Genomic DNA, 23,619 nt, shown 5'->3' on the forward strand with positions numbered 1-23,619 from the left:
TTAGGTACGGTAAGCGTTATTAACGTTAGATACGGTAAGCGTTATTAACGTTAGATACGGTAAGCGTTATTAACGTTAGGTACGGTAAGCGTTATTAACGTTAGATACGGTAAGCATTATTAACGTTAGGTACGGTAAGCGTTATTAACGTTAGATACGGTAAGCGTTATTAACGTTAGATACGGTAAGCGTTATTAACGTTAGGTACGGTAAGCATTAAAGTAAGCGTTATTAACGTTAGGTACGGTAAGCATTAAAGTAAGCGTTATTAACGTTAGGTACGGTAAGCATTAAAGTAAGCGTTATTATCGTTAGATACGGTAAGCGTTATTAACGTTAGGTACGGTAAGCGTTATTATCGTTAGATACGGTAAGCGTTATTAACGTTAGGTACGGTAAGCATTAAAGTAAGCGTTATTAACGTTAGGTACGGTAAGCATTAAAGTAAGCGTTATTATCGTTAGATACGGTAAGCGTTATTAACGTTAGGTACGGTAAGCATTAAAGTAAGCGTTATTAACGTTAGGTACGGTAAGCATTAAAGTAAGCGTTATTAACGTTAGGTACGGTAAGCATTAAAGTAAGCGTTATTAACGTTAGGTACGGTAAGCATTAAAGTAAGCGTTATTATCGTTAGATACGGTAAGCGTTATTAACGTTAGATACGGTAAGAGTTATTATCGTTAGATACGGTAAGCGTTATTAACGTTAGGTACGGTAAGCGTTATTATCGTTAGATACGGTAAGCGTTATTAACGTTAGGTACGGTAAGCGTTATTAACGTTAGGTACGGTAAGCGTTATTATCGTTAGATACGGTAAGCGTTATTAACGTTAGGTACGGTAAGCGTTATTATCGTTAGATACGGTAAGCGTTATTAACGTTAGATACGGTAAGCATTATTAACGTTAGGTACGGTAAGCGTTATTAACGTTAGATACGGTAAGCGTTATTAACGTTAGATACGGTAAGCGTTATTAACGTTAGATACGGTAAGCGTTATTATCGTTAGATACGGTAAGAGTTATTAACGTTAGATACGGTAAGCGTTAAAGTAAGCGTTATTAACAGTAGATACGGTAAGCGTTATTAACGTTAGATACGGTAAGAGTTATTATCGTTAGATACGGTAAGCATTAAAGTAAGCGTTATTAACGTTAGATACGGTAAGCGTTATTAACGTTAGACACGGTAAGCGTTATTAACGTTAGGTACGGTAAGCATTAAAGTAAGCGTTATTAACGTTAGGTACGGTAAGCGTTATTAACGTTAGATACGGTAAGCGTTATTAACGTTAGATACGGTAAGCATTAAAGTAAGCGTTATTAACAGTAGATACGGTAAGCGTTATTAACGTTAGATACGGTAAGAGTTATTAACGTTAGGTACGGTAAGCATTAAAGTAAGCGTTATTAACGTTAGGTACGGTAAGCGTTATTATCGTTAGATACGGTAAGCGTTATTAACGTTAGATACGGTAAGCGTTATTAACAGTAGATACGGTAAGCGTTATTAACGTTAGATACGGTAAGCGTTATTAACGTTAGATACGGTAAGCGTTATTAACGTTACATACGGTAAGCGTTAAAGTAAGTGTTATTAACGTTAGGTACGGTAAGCATTAAAGTAAGCGTTATTAACGTTAGGTACGGTAAGCGTTATTATCGTTAGATACGGTAAGCGTTATTAACGTTAGATACGGTAAGCGTTATTATCGTTAGATACGGTAAGCGTTATTAACGTTAGATACGGTAAGCGTTATTAACAGTAGATACGGTAAGCGTTATTAACAGTAGATACGGTAAGCGTTATTAACAGTAGATACGGTAAGCGTTATTAACGTTAGATACGGTAAGCGTTATTAACGTTACATACGGTAAGCGTTAAAGTAAGTGTTATTAACGTTAGATACGGTAAGTGTTATTAACGTTAGATACGGTAAGCGTTATTAACGTTAGATACGGTAAGCGTTATTAACGTTAGATACGGTAAGCATTAAAGTAAGCGTTATTAACGTTAGGTACGGTAAGCATTAAAGTAAGCGTTATTAACGTTAGGTACGGTAAGCATTAAAGTAAGCGTTATTATCGTTAGATACGGTAAGCGTTATTAACGTTAGGTACGGTAAGCGTTATTATCGTTAGATACGGTAAGCGTTATTAACGTTAGGTACGGTAAGCGTTATTAACGTTAGGTACGGTAAGCGTTATTATCGTTAGATACGGTAAGCGTTATTAACGTTAGGTACGGTAAGCGTTATTATCGTTAGATACGGTAAGCGTTATTAACGTTAGATACGGTAAGCATTATTAACGTTAGGTACGGTAAGCGTTATTAACGTTAGATACGGTAAGCGTTATTATCGTTAGATACGGTAAGCGTTATTAACGTTAGATACGGTAAGCATTATTAACGTTAGGTACGGTAAGCGTTATTAACGTTAGATACGGTAAGCGTTATTATCGTTAGATACGGTAAGAGTTATTAACGTTAGATACGGTAAGCGTTAAAGTAAGCGTTATTAACAGTAGATACGGTAAGCGTTATTAACGTTAGATACGGTAAGAGTTATTATCGTTAGATACGGTAAGCATTAAAGTAAACGTTATTAACGTTAGATACGGTAAGCGTTATTAACGTTAGACACGGTAAGCGTTATTAACGTTAGGTACGGTAAGCATTAAAGTAAGCGTTATTAACGTTAGGTACGGTAAGCGTTATTAACGTTAGATACGGTAAGCGTTATTAACGTTAGGTACGGTAAGCATTAAAGTAAGCGTTATTAACGTTAGGTACGGTAAGCGTTATTATCGTTAGATACGGTAAGCGTTATTAACGTTAGATACGGTAAGCGTTATTAACAGTAGATACGGTAAGCGTTATTATCGTTAGATACGGTAAGCGTTATTAACGTTAGATACGGTAAGCGTTATTAACGTTACATACGGTAAGCGTTAAAGTAAGTGTTATTAACGTTAGGTACGGTAAGCATTAAAGTAAGCGTTATTAACGTTAGGTACGGTAAGCGTTATTATCGTTAGATACGGTAAGCGTTATTAACGTTAGATACGGTAAGCGTTATTAACAGTAGATACGGTAAGCGTTATTAACGTTAGATACGGTAAGCATTATTAACAGTAGATACGGTAAGCGTTATTAACGTTAGATACGGTAAGCGTTATTAACGTTACATACGGTAAGCGTTAAAGTAAGTGTTATTAACGTTAGATACGGTAAGTGTTATTAACGTTAGATACGGTAAGCGTTATTAACGTTAGATACGGTAAGAGTTATTATCGTTAGATACGGTAAGAGTTATTATCGTTAGATACGGTAAGCGTTATTAACGTTAGATACGGTAAGCGTTATTATCGTTAGATACGGTAAGCGTTATTAACGTTAGATACGGTAAGCGTTATTAACGTTAGATACGGTAAGCGTTATTAACGTTAGATACGGTAAGCGTTATTATCGTTAGATACGGTAAGTGTTATTAACGTTAGATACGGTAAGCGTTATTAACGTTAGATACGGTAAGCGTTATTAACGTTAGATACGGTAAGCGTTACTATCGTTAGATACGGTAAGAGTTATTATCGTTAGATACGGTAAGCGTTATTAACGTTAGATACGGTAAGCGTTACTATCGTTAGATACGGTAAGAGTTATTATCGTTAGATACGGTAAGTGTTATTAACGTTAGATACGGTAAGCGTTACTATCGTTAGATACGGTAAGAGTTATTATCGTTAGATACGGTAAGCGTTATTAACGTTAGATACGGTAAGCGTTATTAACGTTAGATACGGTAAGCGTTATTAACGTTAAGAGTAAGTGTTATTGGCGTCCTCGTGGTGTCGGTGGTAACGTGAGCACACGGACCTGGTTCTGGTTGAGGTTGATCTCGATGGCCTGCAGCTCGGACACCTCGGCAGGAACGGCCTGTATGCGGTTTCTGGACAGGTCGAGGACGTCGAGCTGACGCAGGGAGCCGAGGCTGCTGGGAAATTCTCTGAAGTGATTGGCCGAGAGGCTGAGCGTGCGCAGAGCTCTGAGCTGAGAGAACGAGGCGGGGAGCTGAGAGAGATGATTACCGTTCAACACCAACGTCTCCAACTTCCTCAGCTTCCCCATCTCCGCAGGGAGACTGGCTGCGTATACATACACACACACACACACACACACATTACACACACGTTACACACACACACATGCATTACACACACACAGACACGCGTACACACATTAAACACACACACGCATTACACACACACACGCGCGTGCACGTTACACACACGTTACACACACTCACACGCGTACACACACATTAAACACACACACGCATTACACACACACGCATTACACACACACGCGTTACAGTTATTAAGGTGTAATAAATGAACGGTTCTCACTCAGGCGGTTGTTGCTGATGGTGTTATTAAGGTGTAATAAATGAACGGGTTCTCACTCGGGCGGTTGCTGATGGTGTTATTAAGGTGTAATAAATGAACGGGTTCTCACTCAGGCGGTTGTTGCTGATGGTGTTATTAAGGTGTAATAAATGAACGGGTTCTCACTCAGGCGGTTGTTGTTGATGGTGTTATTAAGGTGTAATAAACGAACGGTTCTCACTCAGGCGGTTGTTGCTGATGGTGTTATTAAGGTGTAATAAATGAACGGGTTCTCACTCAGGCGGTTGTTGCTGATGGTGTTATTAAGGTGTAATAAATGAACGGGTTCTCACTCGGGCGGTTGTTGCTGATGGTGTTATTAAGGTGTAATAAATGAACGGGTTCTCACTCAGGCGGTTGTTGCTGATGGTGTTATTAAGGTGTAATAAACGAACGGTTCTCACTCGGGCGGTTGCTGATGGTGTTATTAAGGTGTAATAAATGAACGGGTTCTCACTCAGGCGGTTGTTGTTGATGGTGTTATTAAGGTGTAATAAACGAACGGTTCTCACTCGGGCAGTTGTTGATGGTGTTATTAAGGTGTAATAAACGAACGGTTCTCACTCGGGCAGTTGTTGATGGTGTTATTAAGGTGTAATAAACGAACGGTTCTCACTCAGGCGGTTGTTGCTGATGGTGAGACTCTTCAGCTGCTGGAAGTTTCCTATAAACACGGGCAGCGTCTCGATCCTGTTGTTGGACAAGTCGACAGTGCGCAGATTCCCGCTGAGCCGCTGTAACTCCTCCGGAAACTGCAAAACATCACACACAGGAAATACAGCAGAGTGTGTGTGTGTGTGTGTGTGTAAGAGACTTCCTGTCCGTACGGTCACGCAATCTTACATCAGCAGGTTATTTCAGGTCGATGTAGCGACACAAACACATTCTGTACCGGTGAAAACGGGGTTTTTTCCTAAATAAATAAATCCTGACGTACGGGACGAGCAGAAATATAACACTCGGGTTTAAAGTTCTGTATATCGGGTCTTGCTTTGGCTACAAGATGTTCACATTTTCCCAAAACTTTCCATGAAATTCCAACTCTGTATCGGATCAGCACACGATCATCTAAATCACTAACTAATCTAAACGCACAAACGTCTAAACTCAACAGGAAAACGTTTATTTGCTGTTTGTCCACTCGCGACCAGCGCATTAACGAAAACACGACACGTCCGAACAAGACATGAAGCTCCGCCCACTTCACCATATATATGTGTATATATATATGTTATATATATTAGTTTATATATTGTTATGATATACATGTCAATTTCCTTTAGAAACCTTGTAAACCATAATAACAAAAGTGTGTTAAATCACAGTCGGTATTTTTAAACCATTTTTTAATCTTTAAGCAAAAATCTCCATTTCTCTGGATTTCTGTTTTGATTTTATACTGAGAAATGACAAAAAAAGCTTTTTTTTACACTTTTAAATAAAAGCTTATAGTATTTTCTTGATTAAATAATCAAGAAGTGACTTTTTTCCAATAAACTTTTCTGTAAATGTTTTTCTCTCGAGAGTTACGGCGAAGTGACCATTTTAATTCTAACAACAGCCAAACACTTCTTGGTTTGATCACGTATGCAAATGTAGAATGTAATTATTTAAATATTTAAACCTCATTTGCATAAATAAATTTAGATCCTTGAAAAAGTTTCAGGACGAAAAAACTTTTAGTAAGAAATGAAGCTGGCGAGGATTACTGCGATGTCTGTTATTTTTCTGTAAATAATGCAGTGTGTAATAGTGTGTGTACAGTACTGTTTGTTTGTTTGTTTGTTTGTTTACCTCCTGCAGGTTTTTGCCTGTTAACTGAAACACGCCGGTTTTTTGTGAGGTCTCCAGGTGAGCTTTGAGAGCGCTGTTCCCCATTTACACTGCCTCTCTTTACTCTACAACACACACACACACACACACACACACACACACTTTTATTTCACTTTAACACTGAACACACACACACACACACACACACACTCCTGTACCCTCTCAGTATCCCACAGACTGGATTACTATAGAGACTCATTCACACGGGCTGTGTCCCAAATGGCTGTTAAGTGTCTATGCACGTGCACTACATAGGGTGCGCACTAACGGCGCCTGTACACTATCTAGTGCACTATGTGTTCCTCAGAGCGCCATTTGAGACACCGCTAACACCAGCTGCTAATCTCACTGCGAGAAATCACCTAACAAAGCACTTAACATCATTTTAAACATGATTATCTGAACTACAACTCACATCTAAATAGCAACAGAAACCAAAAACCTTACTTTTAGTCTTTAACTATAAAATAATAACAGTACTTATTTACCTAGCTAGCTAGTTAGCCAGCTAAGCTATCTCCGGTACCGAAGCTAATCCAAAAATAATCCGTGCGCGGACAACAAACTGAGTACACAAGTTCATAAAATCCCAGCAAAGTTCACTTTAACTCAAACCTGACATGAAAAATATCTCCCATAAAATGATGAAAGTTTGGAAATTACAGAACGCCAGGGTGCGGAAGGTGCTAGCAAGCTAACTAGTGGACATACAGACCGTTGCTGTGGTTTATTTATTTTTTTATCAACCCGCATTCCGACAAATCCCGCCTCCTTTGCTCGGATTGGCTAGTAGTGCAAACTCGGCCGCGGATTGGACTGTTGAGGCAGATTGACCAACAGCTGACGTTAAGAAGGCGGAAGTTGCCAGAATACGGGTAGGAAAAAAACCGTTCTGTGGGTGGCGACAGCTCCATCTGAGACATGAGGCTTGTTTATGAGCGCGGAGCCAGCGGGCGGCGCTGCAGCCATGTTTACATGTTTACTAGCAGTTCAAGAGATTTTAGGAGATGTGTGGGAGAACGGAGAATATTTTGGTCCAGACTGCGCTTTTTTTAAATGAATGAGATTTTAAAAATAATACAAAAAAAAAAAAAAATTACTTAATTACTGGAATCTTTTCGGAAAATACGCTCATTAGTGACACCTGGTGGACAAATGAGGAAGAACAGAAAATAAGAGAAACAAATATAGCCAGAAAGAAGAAATAGAGATGAAGAGAGAATAAAGAAATCGAGAGAAGGGATAAATAAATATATATATACAGAGAGAGAGAGAGAGAGAGAGAGAGAGAGATGTTAACAGTTACTAAAGCTATGTATATAATCACTCTTCCGGTGATTATGAGTTAATTTCATGGCGTTATCTCGTGGTTTGAGTTATTAATGTCGTTATCAGGAGATAATTCTGTTTTCCCGAGACACAGAAATGAACTGCACTTTGTTTTAAGATGCTCTCACTTACTTTCCAGAAAAAACCCTCTGAGTTTCAAGACTGGAACATAACAGAGACGTCGTTTTATTTATTTATTTTCATTTCATTTATTTATACTTATCTAATATACATCTGTATAAAATATATCTCTGTAATTCAATATGATGTTAATTTAAAGTAATTTTAAGTTGAATATTGAAGATTTATGTATGTATGTATTTTTTTTTTTTTTTTAAAAAAGTAAGTAAAACACTTTGTTTAATCTGTGTTTTAAGGAATCTTTAAAAGTTTGGAAACTCTTCAGGAAGCTCAGAAACCTTTATTATTTTATTATTTGATAAAAAAAAACACATTTTTATGACTTTTCTAAAATACATGAGAATCTTTTCTCTGCCAGTTTAAGTGAAAGTTCTGCTAGAGAGAAGCTTCTTGGGAAGATCAGCTGATATCCTGCAGTGTGTGTGTGTGTGTGTGTGTGTGTGTGTCGGGGACAGTGAGACAGCAGCGGCGGTCCTGTCTGTCTCACTCCACTGCTCCACCCACAGGAACCCTGGAGGGACGCGCCTCGGTCTGAGCTCGTGCTGCAGCTCTTCCTGTTCAGCAGCCGAGTGGATGTGCAGAATTCCGGCCCTGTTCTCATCGTTACAGCACTCCAGCTCTCTCTCTCTCTCTCTCTCTCTCTCTCTCTCTCTCTCTCTCTCTCTCCCAGCTCACACACACATCACTCACATGGATGGATGGATGGATGGATGCTGATAGATAAAAACCAAGACGTGCAGTTTAGAGTTTAGAGTTTAGAGTTAAGAGTGATATCAGTGACTCACTTCATCGGAGCGTTTGCTCGTCGGAAAGGCAGGACGTAGTCTGGAAGCGCAGGGTGAAGTGCGTATCACTGCATGGGATTGAAAACCATTTCCCTCCGAACAGCGCTGCTCAGGTGCTTGTTGGTGGCTGAGGATCGTTCATGCTCCAGGCTCTGGAGGCGGCGTGTCCTCCGTCAGAACGCTCCCAGTCGTCACACAGGACGCTGATTCAGAACATCATGCTGCTCTTTAACTCTTCTCTTTGCACATCTTTGTTTTGCTGTTGATCCCCGATGCTGACCGGGTCAGTGTCGTTCTTTCTGCAGTAGCGCTGAGCTTCACACCGGGTCATATTCTCAGTGATTCAGTGATAAATAATTAGATAAAATAAAAACATTAAATGGCCTGAGCATCAGTATAATTTAAACTTCTATGTTGCATCTCATGGAATGTTGTGAAACGGCTCAGGACTGGAGGAGAAAACGCCCAGGAAGAAAATACTATTGTTAATGTAGCAGGACAGAAGTTCAGTTATTTTCAGTTGTGTATCTTTGAAATGAAGGTTGATTTTCTGAAGCTTCACTGTGTAACATTTAGTTTAATACAGAATTATCTTGGGTTATATATCCAGCTAGCATGATCTCCTGGTGGTTTATCCTTCAACTAGGCAAACGTTGGGCAAAATAATAGATCAGGGACTCAGACCAGGTATCAGTGGCCTCCTTCGCTGAATATTAATGTTAGCTATGAGTCAAAGCCAAGTCAAGATTGAGTCTAAATGAAAGCGAGTCCTAATAAAAAGGCCAAGCCTATATTTAAGCTAGTTAGCTTCATTCATGCATCAATGATTAGACTGTAGAAGGAGTTACTTCTTATCAAAGTTTTGTGCACGAGGAAAGAAAAGACAAAAACACAAACATTATTGTTCTAAATTTAGTCGAGACCAAGAACGTATTTAATGAGACCAGTGCCTGAGATGAGACAAGCTCAAGTTCCAATTCCAGTAAATCCAACACAAGTCCAATTAAATGCAGAAACCGTCTCGAGACTGGATTCGAATCCTGCAGCTCTAGTTAAAGAGTTTCACTAAGAAGCTTCTACAGGATGTAAATGTAAAAATATAACAAATATATAAAATATTAAAAGATATATATATATATATATATACACACAGCTCTGTGCAAAAGTCTTAGGCACGTGTAAAGAAATGCTGTAGAGTAAAGACGCCTTCAAAAATAATGAAATTAAATGTTTCTACATTTAAAAAAATCCTATAAAGAGCAGTAAACAGTAATAAATGAAAAAAGTCAGTATTTAATGTGACGATCCTTCACTTTAAATAAATAAAGCAGTATCTGAGGTGCAGTGTGTGCAGTTTTATAAGGAAATGAGCTGGAAGTGTTACTGAGCATCTTGCAGAAGCAGCCACAGTTCTTCTGGAGACTTTGACTGTCGACTCGCTTCTTATTTCTGCAGCGAAACCCAGCAGCCTTCATTATGTTTTTATCTGAAAAGTGTCTCTTATGGAATCTGCTGCTTTCTTTACTGACATACAAACATTTTTCTGTAACGTTTCATTTTGTGCTGGAAAACTAATGTTTGGAATCTAAAATGGTTTTGTACTGAATCAGTAATGTAGAAGTCAGAAAACAGAATTTATAAAAAAAAATAGGGCCTAAGACTTTTGCACAGCACTGTATATATATATATATAAATTTGAAAGTTTTCTTATTAGGGTTTGGTATAGCCCTTTTCATCCAATCAGTTTTCATTAGTGCTACATGATAATAATTTTACATGTATTAAGGTTTTTAAAGCTTACTAATTATGAGTAGATTTTTACCTGACATCAGGAGGAACAGGACTGCTACGGTTGCCAAATATTGATCAGAAATCAGAAAGTGATCAGTTCAGTAGATCCAGGTAAAGTGCTGATCAGGTGCCCAGGTGTTCATTCCTGAAGGAAGCGCCGCCTTCAAATGCAGGAGATGATAAACTAAACTAAACAAACAGAAGAAGAAGAAGAAGCAGAAGAAGAGAATAATCGCCGTTACGTTACTGCGGCGTGATGGTGAGAGGTGTTATGGTGTTATGGTGTTATGGTGTTACAGTGCAGACTCACTGGATTAATGATTCAGCTGAATATCATCGTTAAACTCTTTAACTAATAAAGCAGGGCGTTGTGGTGCGACGGCTGGATCAGGACCCGCAATCACAGAATCCTTCCTGTTACACGGTCACTTAATAATAATTACTCACACAGAACATTCATTCAAAATGGCTTTATTAGAAGTTACAAATTTCAAGAGTTTCAGAAATTACACTGCGACAGAGAGAGGCACGAGAGATTAAAAGCCAGAGAGAACAGAATTAAATAACTCAACTGATGTGTTTTATCAGCTGCACATTTAAATGTCCTGAATGCAAAGCTGTGTGTGTGTTTACGGTACGCAGACGACTGGAGCGCAGCAATAACCGTCCCTTATCTACTCTAACACAATGAAACGTCCCTGTGGTCGAGAACACACACACACACACACACACACACACATACACACACACACACACACACACAAATACACACACACACACACACACACATACACACACACACACACACACACAAATACACACACACACACACACAAATACACAAATACACACACACACACACACACACACACATACAAATACACACACACACACACACACAAATACACACACACACACACACACACACACACACACACACACACACACACACACACACACACAAACACACACATACACACACACACACACACACACAAATACACACACACACACACACAAATACACAAATACACACACACACACACACACACACACATACAAATACACACACACACACACACACAAATACACACACACACACACACACACACACATACACAAATACACCACAACACACACATTCAGTATATCCAGCGAGCTCATCCCTCTCTCTCTCTCTCTGTCTCTGTCTCTCTCTCTTTCTCTGTCTCTGTCTCTCTCTCTTTCTCTCTTTCTCTCTCTCTCTCTCTCTCTGTCTCCATCTCTGTCTCTCTCTCTCTCTCTCTCTCTGTCTCCATCTCTGTCTCTCTCTCTCTCTCTCTCTCTATGCTAGGATCTTAAACATTGTGTAATTGTGTCAGTGTTTCCTAAACGAGGAGTCACTTTACTAAAGGGGTGATGAGATACTTACAATCTTCTCTTGTGGTTTATGAATTAATATTATGAATATATGAATACTAATTAAAGAATGTATAAATATATGCTGTTTTAGTCTTCATGGCTATCGTGAAATGCAGCATTAGCGTAGGAGCAACACGAGTGGACAAATTTCTCTCAACAACATCAGGTGACTCTGACTCGGTGGAACAACAGAAGTCAAGAACACAAACCTGAAAATACACAGAAACATTTACTGAAAAGTCATAAATTATAAATGTGGAATAATCTCCAATCTCCACTAAGTAAGCTAATGCTGGTTGTTGTTTATAGACCACAAATAGTTTCACAGTTAGTGCCAATTAGCAAAAGAACATCTACAACTCTTACTGCCATCATCTAATAACTTACATCAATGTTAACATAGTCTTCTGTAGAGTGTGTCAATGATTAGTGTATATTAGTGAATATACATTCTGAATATACGCAACAATATACTGTAGATATACATATACTGTACATATAAATATCTGTAACAAGCCAATTTAAGCCTTTTCCTAGCATTCAGTGTGAAATAATAATCAGCTCAAAGCTCATCTAATCAGTTTCACAATTAATATCTCACATATCTTTGGAATAATGTCTAATTTTTAAAAACTGAATGTCATTTTATTTGATTGGTTTGGTACGTGTTAAAACCATTCGGTTGCCGTGGACTCCGAGGCGTCACGGCAGTGATTTGGCCCACACACACGTGCAGCCCACGACGACTCTCTGGAACTTTACGGTGAAGCACTTCCTGTTTTTTGGGTTCTGCGTGAGCACCAGCGTGGTGCTGTATATCGGCACCGAGTTCAGCTCTGTGTGATGGTGGCTGCTGGGATACGAGCAGTGATGAGACTGACACGTCGCCTCAAATATCACTCCGGGGATCCTGTGGGCGCTGGTGTGAGGACTGCTGGGTCAGAAACACAACACACCGTCGTGAGAAAACGTAATGTTTCATCAGTGTGCTCTAAATCATGACACGCACAGAGCAGCTCCTCTGTTTTAACCTCCAGTCCAGTTCTGGATTCTGATTGGTCAGAAGGTGTTGATTAATTTTCTATAGCAGCAGCTCTGACAGTAGTGCAGCTGCAACTCACAGGTTTATATTAATGCACTTGTTCTAACACATTATCGTTTCTATAGTAACAGCTCATTCACAGTTATCATTATCGTTTCTATAGTAACAGCTCATTCACAGTTATCATTATCGTTTCTATAGTAACAGCTCATTCACAGTTATCATTATCGTTTCTATAGTAACAGCTCATTCCACTCACTCCATATAATCTAAGCTTGAAAAGAAACTGATTTTTTTAAATTGCTGATATGTTGAAATTTTCAGTAAGGAGGCATTTATCTAACATTTATGGAAGGAGTCTCCAGTGTCAGCTCTTTGTAAAGTCAGAGGTAAAGCTGTAACACCATGACAGAGGCAAACTTTGAACTTTCCAAATTATTATTAGTTTTTGTAGTAGGAGGAGTCACTATGAATGTGTTATTATTATTATTAGTAGTAGTAGTAGTAATAATAGTAGTAGTAGTAGTAGTAGAAGGAGTAGTAATAGTAGTAGTTGTTGTTGTTGTTGTTGTTGTTGTAATGGTAACAGTAGTAGTAGCAGTAGGGAAGTTACTCACGTCCAGTTCCAGGCAGACAGCGAGCGGTTGTTGATGTTGCCGTTTCCTTCCATCGTCTCTGACTCCGAAGTGTGGAAGTGTTTTGGGATTAACAGGCCGATGTCGCAGACAGTCGTCTGTTCGGAGGTGGCGTGTGTGAGACTCAGCATCAGAAATCCACAGCAGAACACAGCCTGTAGGAACGAACGCTTGGATTGAGACAGTTCCTGTGGAAAGTCAAATAAATTCATGTCCATTAAATGTACAGAGCATTTGTTCAGGATAAATTATAAAAACTAACACACTGTGTGTGCTGTACATATACCCAAGCATCCATGCTAGGTTTTATGTTTATAATAACGTTAATATATAATTCTATAATCATGTTGCTGTTCCAGCACTAATACAGAAAAGAAAAAGAGTTTTGTTGGATCAGGCTTCATTACTCACCTTTCCTATTAGTCACACTTTATATATTGTGCTTTATGATAAATAAATGAATAATAAGCCTGGGCAGTAAGGGGTTAATCTGATTACATATAAAACTCTTATTATGCATTAAATGTGCATTAAATGGAAAAAATGTAAACGGAGCAAAGCAATTATTCATCATAGCGTAATAACAGTTAATAATTGATTTATAGATTACATTATATAGCGCTAATTTCCTCTCATCACATAAACCTTTACTCAGAGAAGTGTAATTTGCATATGCAAATCAGCAGCTATATTGTGTCACAACCAGTTTCAGTATACTGCATTAGGCTAGCTGTTATATCCATCTTTATCTTACGTACTCGTGTGTGTTTCGTATTGATTCTATTTTATTATCAGTTGTAAATTGTTTTGTTTGTCGTAAAGCTACATCTCCCTGAACCTGAAGATAGCGTGTTATATAATTACCTTATTATCACTAGTAGAATTCCTCATCAGCGTACTTACCGTTTGTTTTAAGCTCATCATTACTGCTTCTCAGTTGACTTTCTAACATCTCCGTGCTTCTCACATTTGTGCTGCCTCTATATATAGTTGAGGGCAATGAGCACGTACAGTTGATTTATCTGATAATGTGCCCTATGTCTGACCTGGATTGCGTTATCAGATCATTTAATAGGTAAGGAGCTCACATCACACCAAATTAGGCTGCTTCTTCCACTTCCTAGAAAAAAGGAGTGAAAAAAACAAAAGCTGTCATGCAGCTGAAGAAACTGGGCCTGAAAGGTGTGTGAGCTCATAAAGCAAGGCGTCTAAGGTGCTTCCACATGTGCAGTGTTTAGCGCGCTTGAACAGAACCCTGGTTTTTATTTCTGTAAAGCTGCTCTGTGACAATAACCTCTGTTAAAAGCGCTACACAAATAAAAACTGAATCGAATTGAACTGAATGGTGCATTTATCTTTTCGCTGCGGTTCTTTGGGCAGGTAAGAACACAGCGATGACACTCGGATGTGGAACAAAACAACCGCACAATCGAGAGCGTCTGAACAAGGTTCCGATCCGGTTCCAATCGAACTCTACTGCGGTTTGATTGCGGTGAGAAAGTGATTCGACTCTGAATCGACTCCACTACAGGAAGTGAATCAAACACGCCACGTGCTTTGAGCTGCAGCATTTTTTGTTGATGTGATCTGATAAACTGGGCCACGCCATGCACTCTGAGCCACAGAGCTGTAGCGCTGAAGTAATGCCGTGTGTTCTAGACACTTAGGCAGAAAAAAATAAACTCTGAATACACAACATGTTCTCAACTATTATTTATTTAATTATCAAATCATTTATAGAGTGCCGGTTTCCTGTTCTCTGTGCTCGGGTGATTTTTAGGATTTCTACACACGCTTGGTAAAAGTTTGTTTATTGCTTAAGAGATTTATCAGGACGTTTTAAACTTTACACACACCTCAGAGCTTAAAACTGTGCAGTGTGAATCCAAACCAAACAGCAAACGAATCAAAAGAATCAGTTTCACTCTGATTCGGACTCCACAAATGGACTGATAGGTGTGAAAGCTCCCTCAAGTGGACTAAGAAGTAAATGAACACAGAAAACCAGTGGCCCATGAAGTAAGTGGCCGAATAAGCGCATGGAAAATTAGTCAACATCTTCTGACCAATCAAAATCCAGAATTCAGCAGCGCTGTGGCGTAAACTGGGTTCCAAACTGTTCTTGTCCTTTTAACTTCAGTTATTTGCCTCAAGTCCCTGCTGTGACTTTAATCAGACTAACATTCAGTGAAAGTTCTGCTGCTGGAAAATGAACTTTTACTCATTAGCTTTTGTTGCTGTTTTAAACTGTGCTTTATGGGTTTTACGGCCAGGTTTTCACATTTTGTTTCCAAGAGTCATACTTTCAGAATCGGTTCCAGATGTAGAGTAACACACCCAGGGGGAGGGGGTGTGGCCTCGTCACTGTCCGTGCACTTTAATCCACATTTTAAATATTCCTCACTGTCCTTTTTCAGGTCCGGAGCTTTTACTGTCGGATTTGTGCTTGAACGTTCCTCCTCTTGTGATTTTCTTTATTAGCCGTGAAGAATGAATTAGCTAACTAACACTGTAGTTTACGTTTAACTCTCACGTTTCACTCTCACGTTTCACTCACGTTTCACTCTCACGTTTCACTCTCAGGACTTTTATCACATGACACTCAGTTCAATCAGCTTTCAATCATCTCATGATTTCCATCACAGTTTCTCGAACCACCTGCAATTCCACAACAAACCTCTAGAGGTTCACAAACACCCTCTGGGGCAACCCTGGCATAAACAGCAGAGCATATAAATATGAAAAGAAATTTTTTCACATTTATAAAATTTGACTTTTAACCTGTCTTAAAGCCTTTTATATACGTTATATGCTGTATAAATTAAATAACTGATTGTATGATTTTTTATCCCCTTAGTTTAACCTATAGTTTAAATTCACTAGCATCAGGTGACTCACTAGCATTTATTCTGCAATTCTTCTACGCAAACTGAAGCTCCAGGAGTAAATGTGGACGTTCTGAATATGAAATGCTAAAACAAGCATAAAAAACGAGTGCAGTGAATTTTTGCACTAAAACCACTAAACGTTAGCCTTTTAAGTACATGTGAATGGATGTGAGCTCATTTCTGCACACTTGGACGTGTAGCGATTTATCTGTCGATCTGCATGTGAGATTCTCTCTTTATTGAGATTTACTCTGCTGATAATGATGGTGAATCTTCAGTAAAACATGCAGACGTGACTTTACTGTCCTATTTTCTCCACCCACACAAAAACAACGCTTTTCTCAATGTGCACTCTCTGCAAAATCAGATGCAACCTGGTGATGTAAGCAGTTTTTTTTTCAAAGCGTTTACTAATTTTAACCCCAGTGTATGAGCTTTGATCTGTATGTTTTAATTATGTATATATTATTAATGAATTTGAGGATTGATGTTAAGATCCATGATGTTTTGCTTTGCGTAAATGAATAAAACTCACTTTGTTCGGCAAAATGTAGTAATATTCTGCTTTAAAATGAGGAATCGTACCGTTATATACTGAATTTAATGCACATTTGTTGACTTTTCCTCTTCCAGCCATCTTTTACTGTAAGTCCTTTACGTGTTCTATCAGAAAGCATTTTTCTCGGGTTTAAACTTGGCGCATGAGCATTAAACTGCATGCATTAATGATTTAATGAATATTGATTAATTTGATTGTTCTCACTTTGTGTCATGTCAGTGATTCACAATTTCAGATTTCTGTATTGAACAGAAGTCAATAAGGACCGCATCGAAACCCAGAGTGACTCAACACCACGCTACGACGCATGTCTTATACAGTACACAATGCAGCGTTACACCATACAGAGAACCTATAGATGCTGCATGCTTTCATGTAGGTAAAACCACATGCCCTTGTGTGCATGTGTGTGTGTGTGTGTGTGTGTGTGTGTGTGTGTGTTTGTTTGTGTGAGAGACAGATATGGTGAGCTGTTGGCATTCTCACTGGGGTTTTTGAACATTCATCTCTCACTTTGACTCGTCTCTGAGGATGGGAACACAATCAGCACTTCTATGGCCTCATTTCTACATTATGTGTGTGTGTGTGTGTGTGTGTGTAGATATTAAATTAAACCCTGAAATAAGTTCTACATTCAGGAATGTGTGATATTGTATGATTTAGAAAAGGACCAAGGAGCACACCTGTAAATAAAATACGGTATAAACGGTGCGATGTGTGTGTGTACATCATTTTATCTGTGTCACACGAACGAAAGCGAAAGTAATATACGATGTGTGTGTGTGTGTTACGTTACAGTGTGTGTGATGTAATGGTCAGTAATGGTATATTGTGCTTTAATGGGATTTAAAGATGTCCTGCAGGAGTCTGCTGGTGGCCGTGTGGTGAACACGCTCTGCTTTAACACGCTCTCTTATAATGTCATACTTCTTATCCATTTATAGCTACATTTAATGTTATGGACACAACATTAGTTCCTGTTGTCACTTACATTATAGCAGCTATAAACACTCGTTCCCTCACCTGCATCTCTTTTTTCTCTCTCTTCAAGTTAATAAGGCAAAAAAACAAAATCTCAGCTTGTTGCGCATGTTACTGAGAAACCGCAAGGAAGCGTAAACTCCTCTGTCCTGAAGACGTCAGAAAACTTACAGTTACAGCTTTACCTCTGAGTGTTACAAAGCGCTGACACTGGAGACTCCTTCCGTACATGTTACATAAACGTCTCCTTACAGAAAACTTCATCATATCAACCATTACACATTTTTTTTTAATCAGTTTATATGGAGCGTCCGCTGTACACATCCCCGTGAATGAGCTGTTGCTATAGTAACGATAACGTATTAGAACATTAATATAAACCTGCGCTACTGTCAGAGCTGCTGTTCTAGAAAATTAATCAACACCTGATGACCAATCACAATCCAGAATTCAGCAGTGGCGTGTTGCTAAATTAACAAGAAGATTATATTACTATCACACTGCTGTAATTGAATCAAGAAAGAATGATTTCTGGAAAAATCTGGAAAATTATAATGAGAAAACCATATATGGAATTATGGAATTTAATTAGCAATTTAATTAGTGATATTAAATAACAAGTCATTAAAAAAAAACCACAGGATGACAAAAATAAGCTAAAAAGCCTAATTAACTGTATATTAACTAGATCTTGAGGAATTAAAAGTAATGTCTGATAATTCCATTCTTTTGTGTTGGATTTGTAGTATTTTGTGAATTAACAAACATTCTACATTTTAACTGAAGAAACATTTTTATAATGTTTGTACTGATTAAACAGCACGGTTCTCGAGCCCGCGCAGGAGCGGATGCACGAATACTGTAATACTGAATGTAAATAATTTGCTTGTTAAATCTTTAAATCAGTACAAATCCAAAAGTGTTCCGGGACCAGAAGGTTCTGAGTTTGAATCTGGTTTCAGCGTCGATGCGAGTCGTCTGGGTTCTGAGTCTCCGAGTGTTACGGGTCACGACGTTGTTGTGTCGAGCGTCTCATCCTAGAGAGTCTCAGCCACAAAGCCGTTTCTCTGAGGGTCTTCAGGGGCTCTAGAGAACGGGGGGAAATACCCCTGTGACATCAATCAGAGCGGCGGTTCTGCGGTGTCAGGATGGCAAGGTTCTGTAAGTAGGTGACAAGTGACGATTTTATATCAAAGTAGAACAAACCTCTCTGACAATCATCACCTCTCACCTACTTACACACACCAGTCAGCGTGGGCAATCAGTCTGGCTGTATATGTGTGTGTGTGTGTGTGTGTGTGTGTATGTGATGTGTTTATCCCTATGTGCCAAGTCACACCACAAGAACCCGGTTCTGTCAGTCTGGAGATGATGTCACTGCGGTGAATCACACGCGGGTTAAACGGAGAGGATTTTATATCAGTACTGATAAGGATTCTACAGTCGGCCCTCTGGGAGAACCCTTAAAGAACTCTTTTTCTCAGAGTGTGTGTTAACTGTGTGCTACAAACTCCAAATTATTGCTCGGTATTTTCTTCTTAATATCCAGAACCTGTCAGGAGCTGGTGCTTCACACTCTCTTAGAAAGAAAGAGTTCTTCAAGGGTTCTTAAAGGGTTCACTGGATAATTAAAGGTTCTTAGCTTCCAGGAAAGGTTCTGTTTGGAACCATTTCTGAAAGATAAACTCTCGGTTGTAGGGTCCTACATAGAACCTTTAAGTGTTCTTCCAGAGGGACAAGCGAAGAACTTCAGAGTAATTTTTTTAATTTTCTGAGAATGGAGAGAGAGAGAGAGAGAGAGAGAGAGAAGCAGATAGATAGTTAAATTAAATTAGTACATAATTTAAAAAGCATTAATTAATTAATTCATAATTGTGGTTAAAAATCTGATCTCAGTTGAGCTAAATAACCATAATAATCAAATTAGTCATTATAACACACACACACACACACACACACACACACACACACACACACACACACTGCATATTTATTTACTGTATAGTCTACATACAGTGGGGTCTAAAAGTCTGAGAGTGAAAATGCTTCTATTTTCTTAGAATTCGGTTCGTCACATTTTTGCTTTAATGACAGTGGGACTCGAGCTGGCACGGACTCCACACACCTGATGATCCATTTTAGATCAGATCCAGCAGAGTGTCGTCTGATCACACGTTTCAATAGAAGAGATCAGACATGAGGAAAATCTGACCTTTTATACAAAGCAGTTAACCTGCTCAATATCACACACTTACGTACATTTACAGAGGAAGCTGGAAACAGTGCAGAATCATGAATATTATATATTGAAAATATTGAATATTTAAATATTTAAAAAGTCTAAAGTCTTCTGTTTATTTCCAGTTTTAAATGAAAAATAATTTTACTGGTCAAATAAGATTTTAATAAAATAAAATTTTATTGGTCAAATAAGATAGAGATAGATAGATAGATAGATAGAGGAAGGCAACAATATGTAATAAAGATGAATATCAATATAGACAACTTTAAATAACTCTAATACTATTAGCACATCAGTACAGTGCAGTATTACGTATATTCAGTATATTATGGAATAGTATATTATTATCTAATGTACAGTGTGTCTCAAAAGTCTCCATACACGGGGAAATTAACACTTTTCAGCAAAAATTTTTAGAAGAATTGAAATCATTGAAATCATTGAATGTATTGAACTCATTCTGATGGCTGGATCAGGAAGCTGTCGTCAAGTTGCGATGGACTTTGACAGGAAACATGGCGAGCACCTCACACACACCACACTGTCACCAAACTTATTAACAAATTCAAAAAGACCGGAAGTGTTGCAGAACCCGAGACGTGGACGTCCGTGAACATCCGCTGACGTACGTAGTCCCGTAGTGCGGAGCCTTTGGGGAAACCCTGAAGTCCACCGTCCACTACCTGTTGCATTTATGTTAGAAATCGTTTCTCATCTTTAATTTCTGACCCACGTGTTCTCCGCAGCGTGACTCTTTCGTTCCTGTGTCAGAAGTGCTGATGCAGAAACCAAGCATCCTGTAGAGTTCTGCTTTGGTGTGGTTTCATCTACGGTTGTGGCTCTTATGTGGGTCACTCAAAAAAAAAAAAAAAACACCAAACTGCTTTATGATGACAAAATCATAACGTCCTTATGCTTCGAGTCCTTACACTGCTGAGGAGCGTGAGAGCTCGAGCCTTAATTCTCCACTGAACGCTTACAGAACCAAGTACCAAGACAGAACCAGCAGCTCAAAGGTTCTGTATAGAACCCTACAGGTTTCCTCATCAGAAAGAGGAATACTGGCAGAAAGGGTTCTGTGGAGAATCCAGGAGGTAGAAATTTTGAGATAAAGTTTTATCCTGAGATAAAGTATGTTCAGATCAGCTAACTTTATCCTTATTTTGCAGAAAAATAAACACAGCACGTGTCCTCGGATTAAACAATTCCCAAATTCTGTTTATTATAAAAGTGAATATAAAAAAAAAAAAAACTCTTCAACTGCGATAAAACATTTGCACAGCTCATGCACACACACACACACACACACACACCACTCAGTGTGGGCAATCAGTCTGTGTGTGTGTGTGTGTGTGTGTGTGTGTGTGTATTTGGGTCACGCAGTAAAAAGCCCCTGGTTCCTGGATGCAGTATGATGCTCTCTCTCCTCTGAGCGAGATTCCTGGAAGTTTCGAAACTGACTTTATGTGGGTTAATGGAAAAAAAAAAAGTAATACATCAATCGAATGTGATCACAAAGCGATGAGCAAGCAGCCGCAGGAGTGTAACCACCAGGTTAACACACACGCGCGCACACACACGCACATACACACACACACACACACACACAGAGTTCAAATCTAATGCTGAAATCAGTTATATCATGTTTTAATCTGATAAAAGACTGTAATCTAAAGATTACTTTTGGGCGACTCCTGATGGCTCGATTTGATTTGACATCCATGTGAAGTGATCTGTTTTAGTTTTTAACAAACAAACAAACAAACAAACAAATAAATAATCAGATAATAAAATTAATATCCAAAGAACCATTAAAGAACCCTTGAATAACACTTTTTTCTGAAACTCCTGGAAGAGAAGGCTCTGTATTGCACCCTAAAGGGTTCTTCGGTTTGTTCCTGTAGGAACCCTTAAAGGTTCTTTGTAGAGCTCTACAACAAACTGTTTTTCTTTCAGAAAGGGTTCCATGTAGAACCTTTTTTTTTTGGAAGATCCTTTAATTATCCAAAGAACCCTTATTTCTAAGAGTGTGTGTTAAGAATGCGGTACTGAAACTCCAAATTATTAGAATATCTAGAACCTGTCAGGAGCTCCTTATAAAACACACACACACACACACACACACACGCTGATCATCTTCCTGAATACTGAAATGATTTGATGTTGTAATAATTTTAGTAGAATGTTGTTTAATTGTCCTGTTTCATGTTCTTATGTTTATGTTCATAAACTCTACTGATGCAACAGTTTCTCTAAGTGTGAAACCGAGACACTCGACTGAGTCAGGCTTTACACAAACCAGGACATGTGATCATGTGACCTGTGTTATATTTCCGACACTTTTCATTTGTACTGAGAATTTTAAATTATGTCTATACATGGGTTCAGTAGGATTTAAGAGGATTCAGTAAGATTAAAAATGATTCCTGAAGTTTCAGGTGATTCAGGATTCAGGAGGATTCAGGAATTACATTACAGGAAAGTTATTTTATTTATTTGATTTATTATTTTATTCATTCCCCTCGAACTTTTCTGCATTTTATAGTGTTAAAAACCTGGAACTGAAAGGGGATTTTATGTCATGAATGTACACAAAACATCCCAAAATACTGAAGTGGGTGGGGATTGATATAGCAAAAAAAAAAAAAAAAAAAAAAAAACAAATAAAAAAGTTGTGATTGCATAATCGAACGGTTAAAATCTCAAATCAGTCCAGTTCAGTTGCAGGGTGTAACACTACAAAATGTGGAAAAGTTCAAGGGGGTGAATACTTATGCAACACAGTGTATTTACTGTGCGTAGTTTTTAAGCATTTTAATCCTCTTGTTAATCTGATAATCCTTTATTTTCTGGCAAAAAAAATGGACTTTTACACCATTTTCACTCCGTCGTCATGCTCTTGATGCTCTTGTAGGAATTTAAAGGAGAGAAACAGAACAAACGGATGAAACGGAAAAGCTGAGGAGGAAGTGACACGATTTGCCCTGAACGGCATTAACGTCATTAACAGAAAGCGAGACCATCACACTCATATCACACGCATTCAGCGTGGTGGGAAGAATTTAACACATCACACACAGGCTGAAATGAATAACAGCTCAAATTCCACTATTTTCTGAGAGAATATATAAACGTGTAATAAACGCAATAAACGCAACTGATAAACGCAAGCGAGCGATGAAAACAGCAGGCGCTAAACTCTGCAGGCTGAATTATTTTTTGTAATCTGACGATATCAGACGGAAAATCGACCACAGGAACCAAATTGTATGTCCATTTACGTATGGATCTCTCACTCATGCAGTGCTGTGGACGAACGAACAGCATATTATCTATCTGCGTAGTTAGCTATTTAGCAAGAACAGATTTGCTGGTTAGCTTCTAATTAGCTATCGTAATGTTTTTTCTTTTCAAAATAGTTTTCATTGTGTGTTTCTATACATGCATCAGCTTCAAGTGTGAAATTAACATGAAAATAGATCAAACAAACAAATAAATAGCAAGAGTCTAATTATTAATAATAAACTTCTTTATTATTATG

General features: G+C 38.5%; 2 protein-coding genes across 2 annotated transcripts in view; both read right to left on the reverse strand.

Annotated features, from left to right (window-relative positions):
- Positions 1-7,032, reverse strand: part of lrrc57 (leucine rich repeat containing 57) — an 11,552-nt gene extending 4,520 nt beyond the window's left edge. Inside the window, exons 1-4 of the mRNA XM_034308077.2 lie at positions 6,773-7,032; positions 6,246-6,349; positions 5,068-5,203; positions 3,883-4,151 (exon numbers count right to left, since the gene is read on the reverse strand). Coding sequence (XP_034163968.1) covers positions 3,883-4,151; positions 5,068-5,203; positions 6,246-6,329 — 489 coding nt within the window. The 5' untranslated portion in view covers positions 6,330-6,349; positions 6,773-7,032. The remainder of the gene's footprint in view (positions 1-3,882; positions 4,152-5,067; positions 5,204-6,245; positions 6,350-6,772) is intronic.
- A 4,208-nt stretch (positions 7,033-11,240) lies between these two features.
- On the reverse strand, positions 11,241-14,497 carry il17a/f2 (interleukin 17a/f2). The gene is made up of 3 exons (XM_034308308.2): positions 14,312-14,497; positions 13,391-13,596; positions 11,241-12,662 (listed from the first exon to the last, which is right to left on the reverse strand). The coding sequence occupies exons 1-3, from the start codon at positions 14,330-14,332 to the stop codon at positions 12,434-12,436; spliced, it is 456 nt and encodes a 151-aa protein (XP_034164199.1). The 5' UTR covers positions 14,333-14,497; the 3' UTR covers positions 11,241-12,433.
- Positions 14,498-23,619: the final 9,122 nt, after the last annotated feature.

This window comes from Pangasianodon hypophthalmus, chromosome 10 (genome assembly GCF_027358585.1).
Source record: "Pangasianodon hypophthalmus isolate fPanHyp1 chromosome 10, fPanHyp1.pri, whole genome shotgun sequence".
NCBI classification, from domain to species: Eukaryota; Metazoa; Chordata; class Actinopteri; order Siluriformes; family Pangasiidae; genus Pangasianodon; species Pangasianodon hypophthalmus.

Coding starts and splice junctions, on each gene's coding strand:
- il17a/f2 (XM_034308308.2), bottom strand. CDS start 14,332: ATGATGAGCTTAAAACAAACG. Junction 13,597..14,311: donor TGATGAGCTTAAAACAAACG/GTAAGTACGCTG, acceptor GACTTTCCACAG/GAACTGTCTCAATCCAAGCG. Junction 12,663..13,390: donor CTGTCTGCCTGGAACTGGAC/GTGAGTAACTTC, acceptor CTGACCCAGCAG/TCCTCACACCAGCGCCCACA.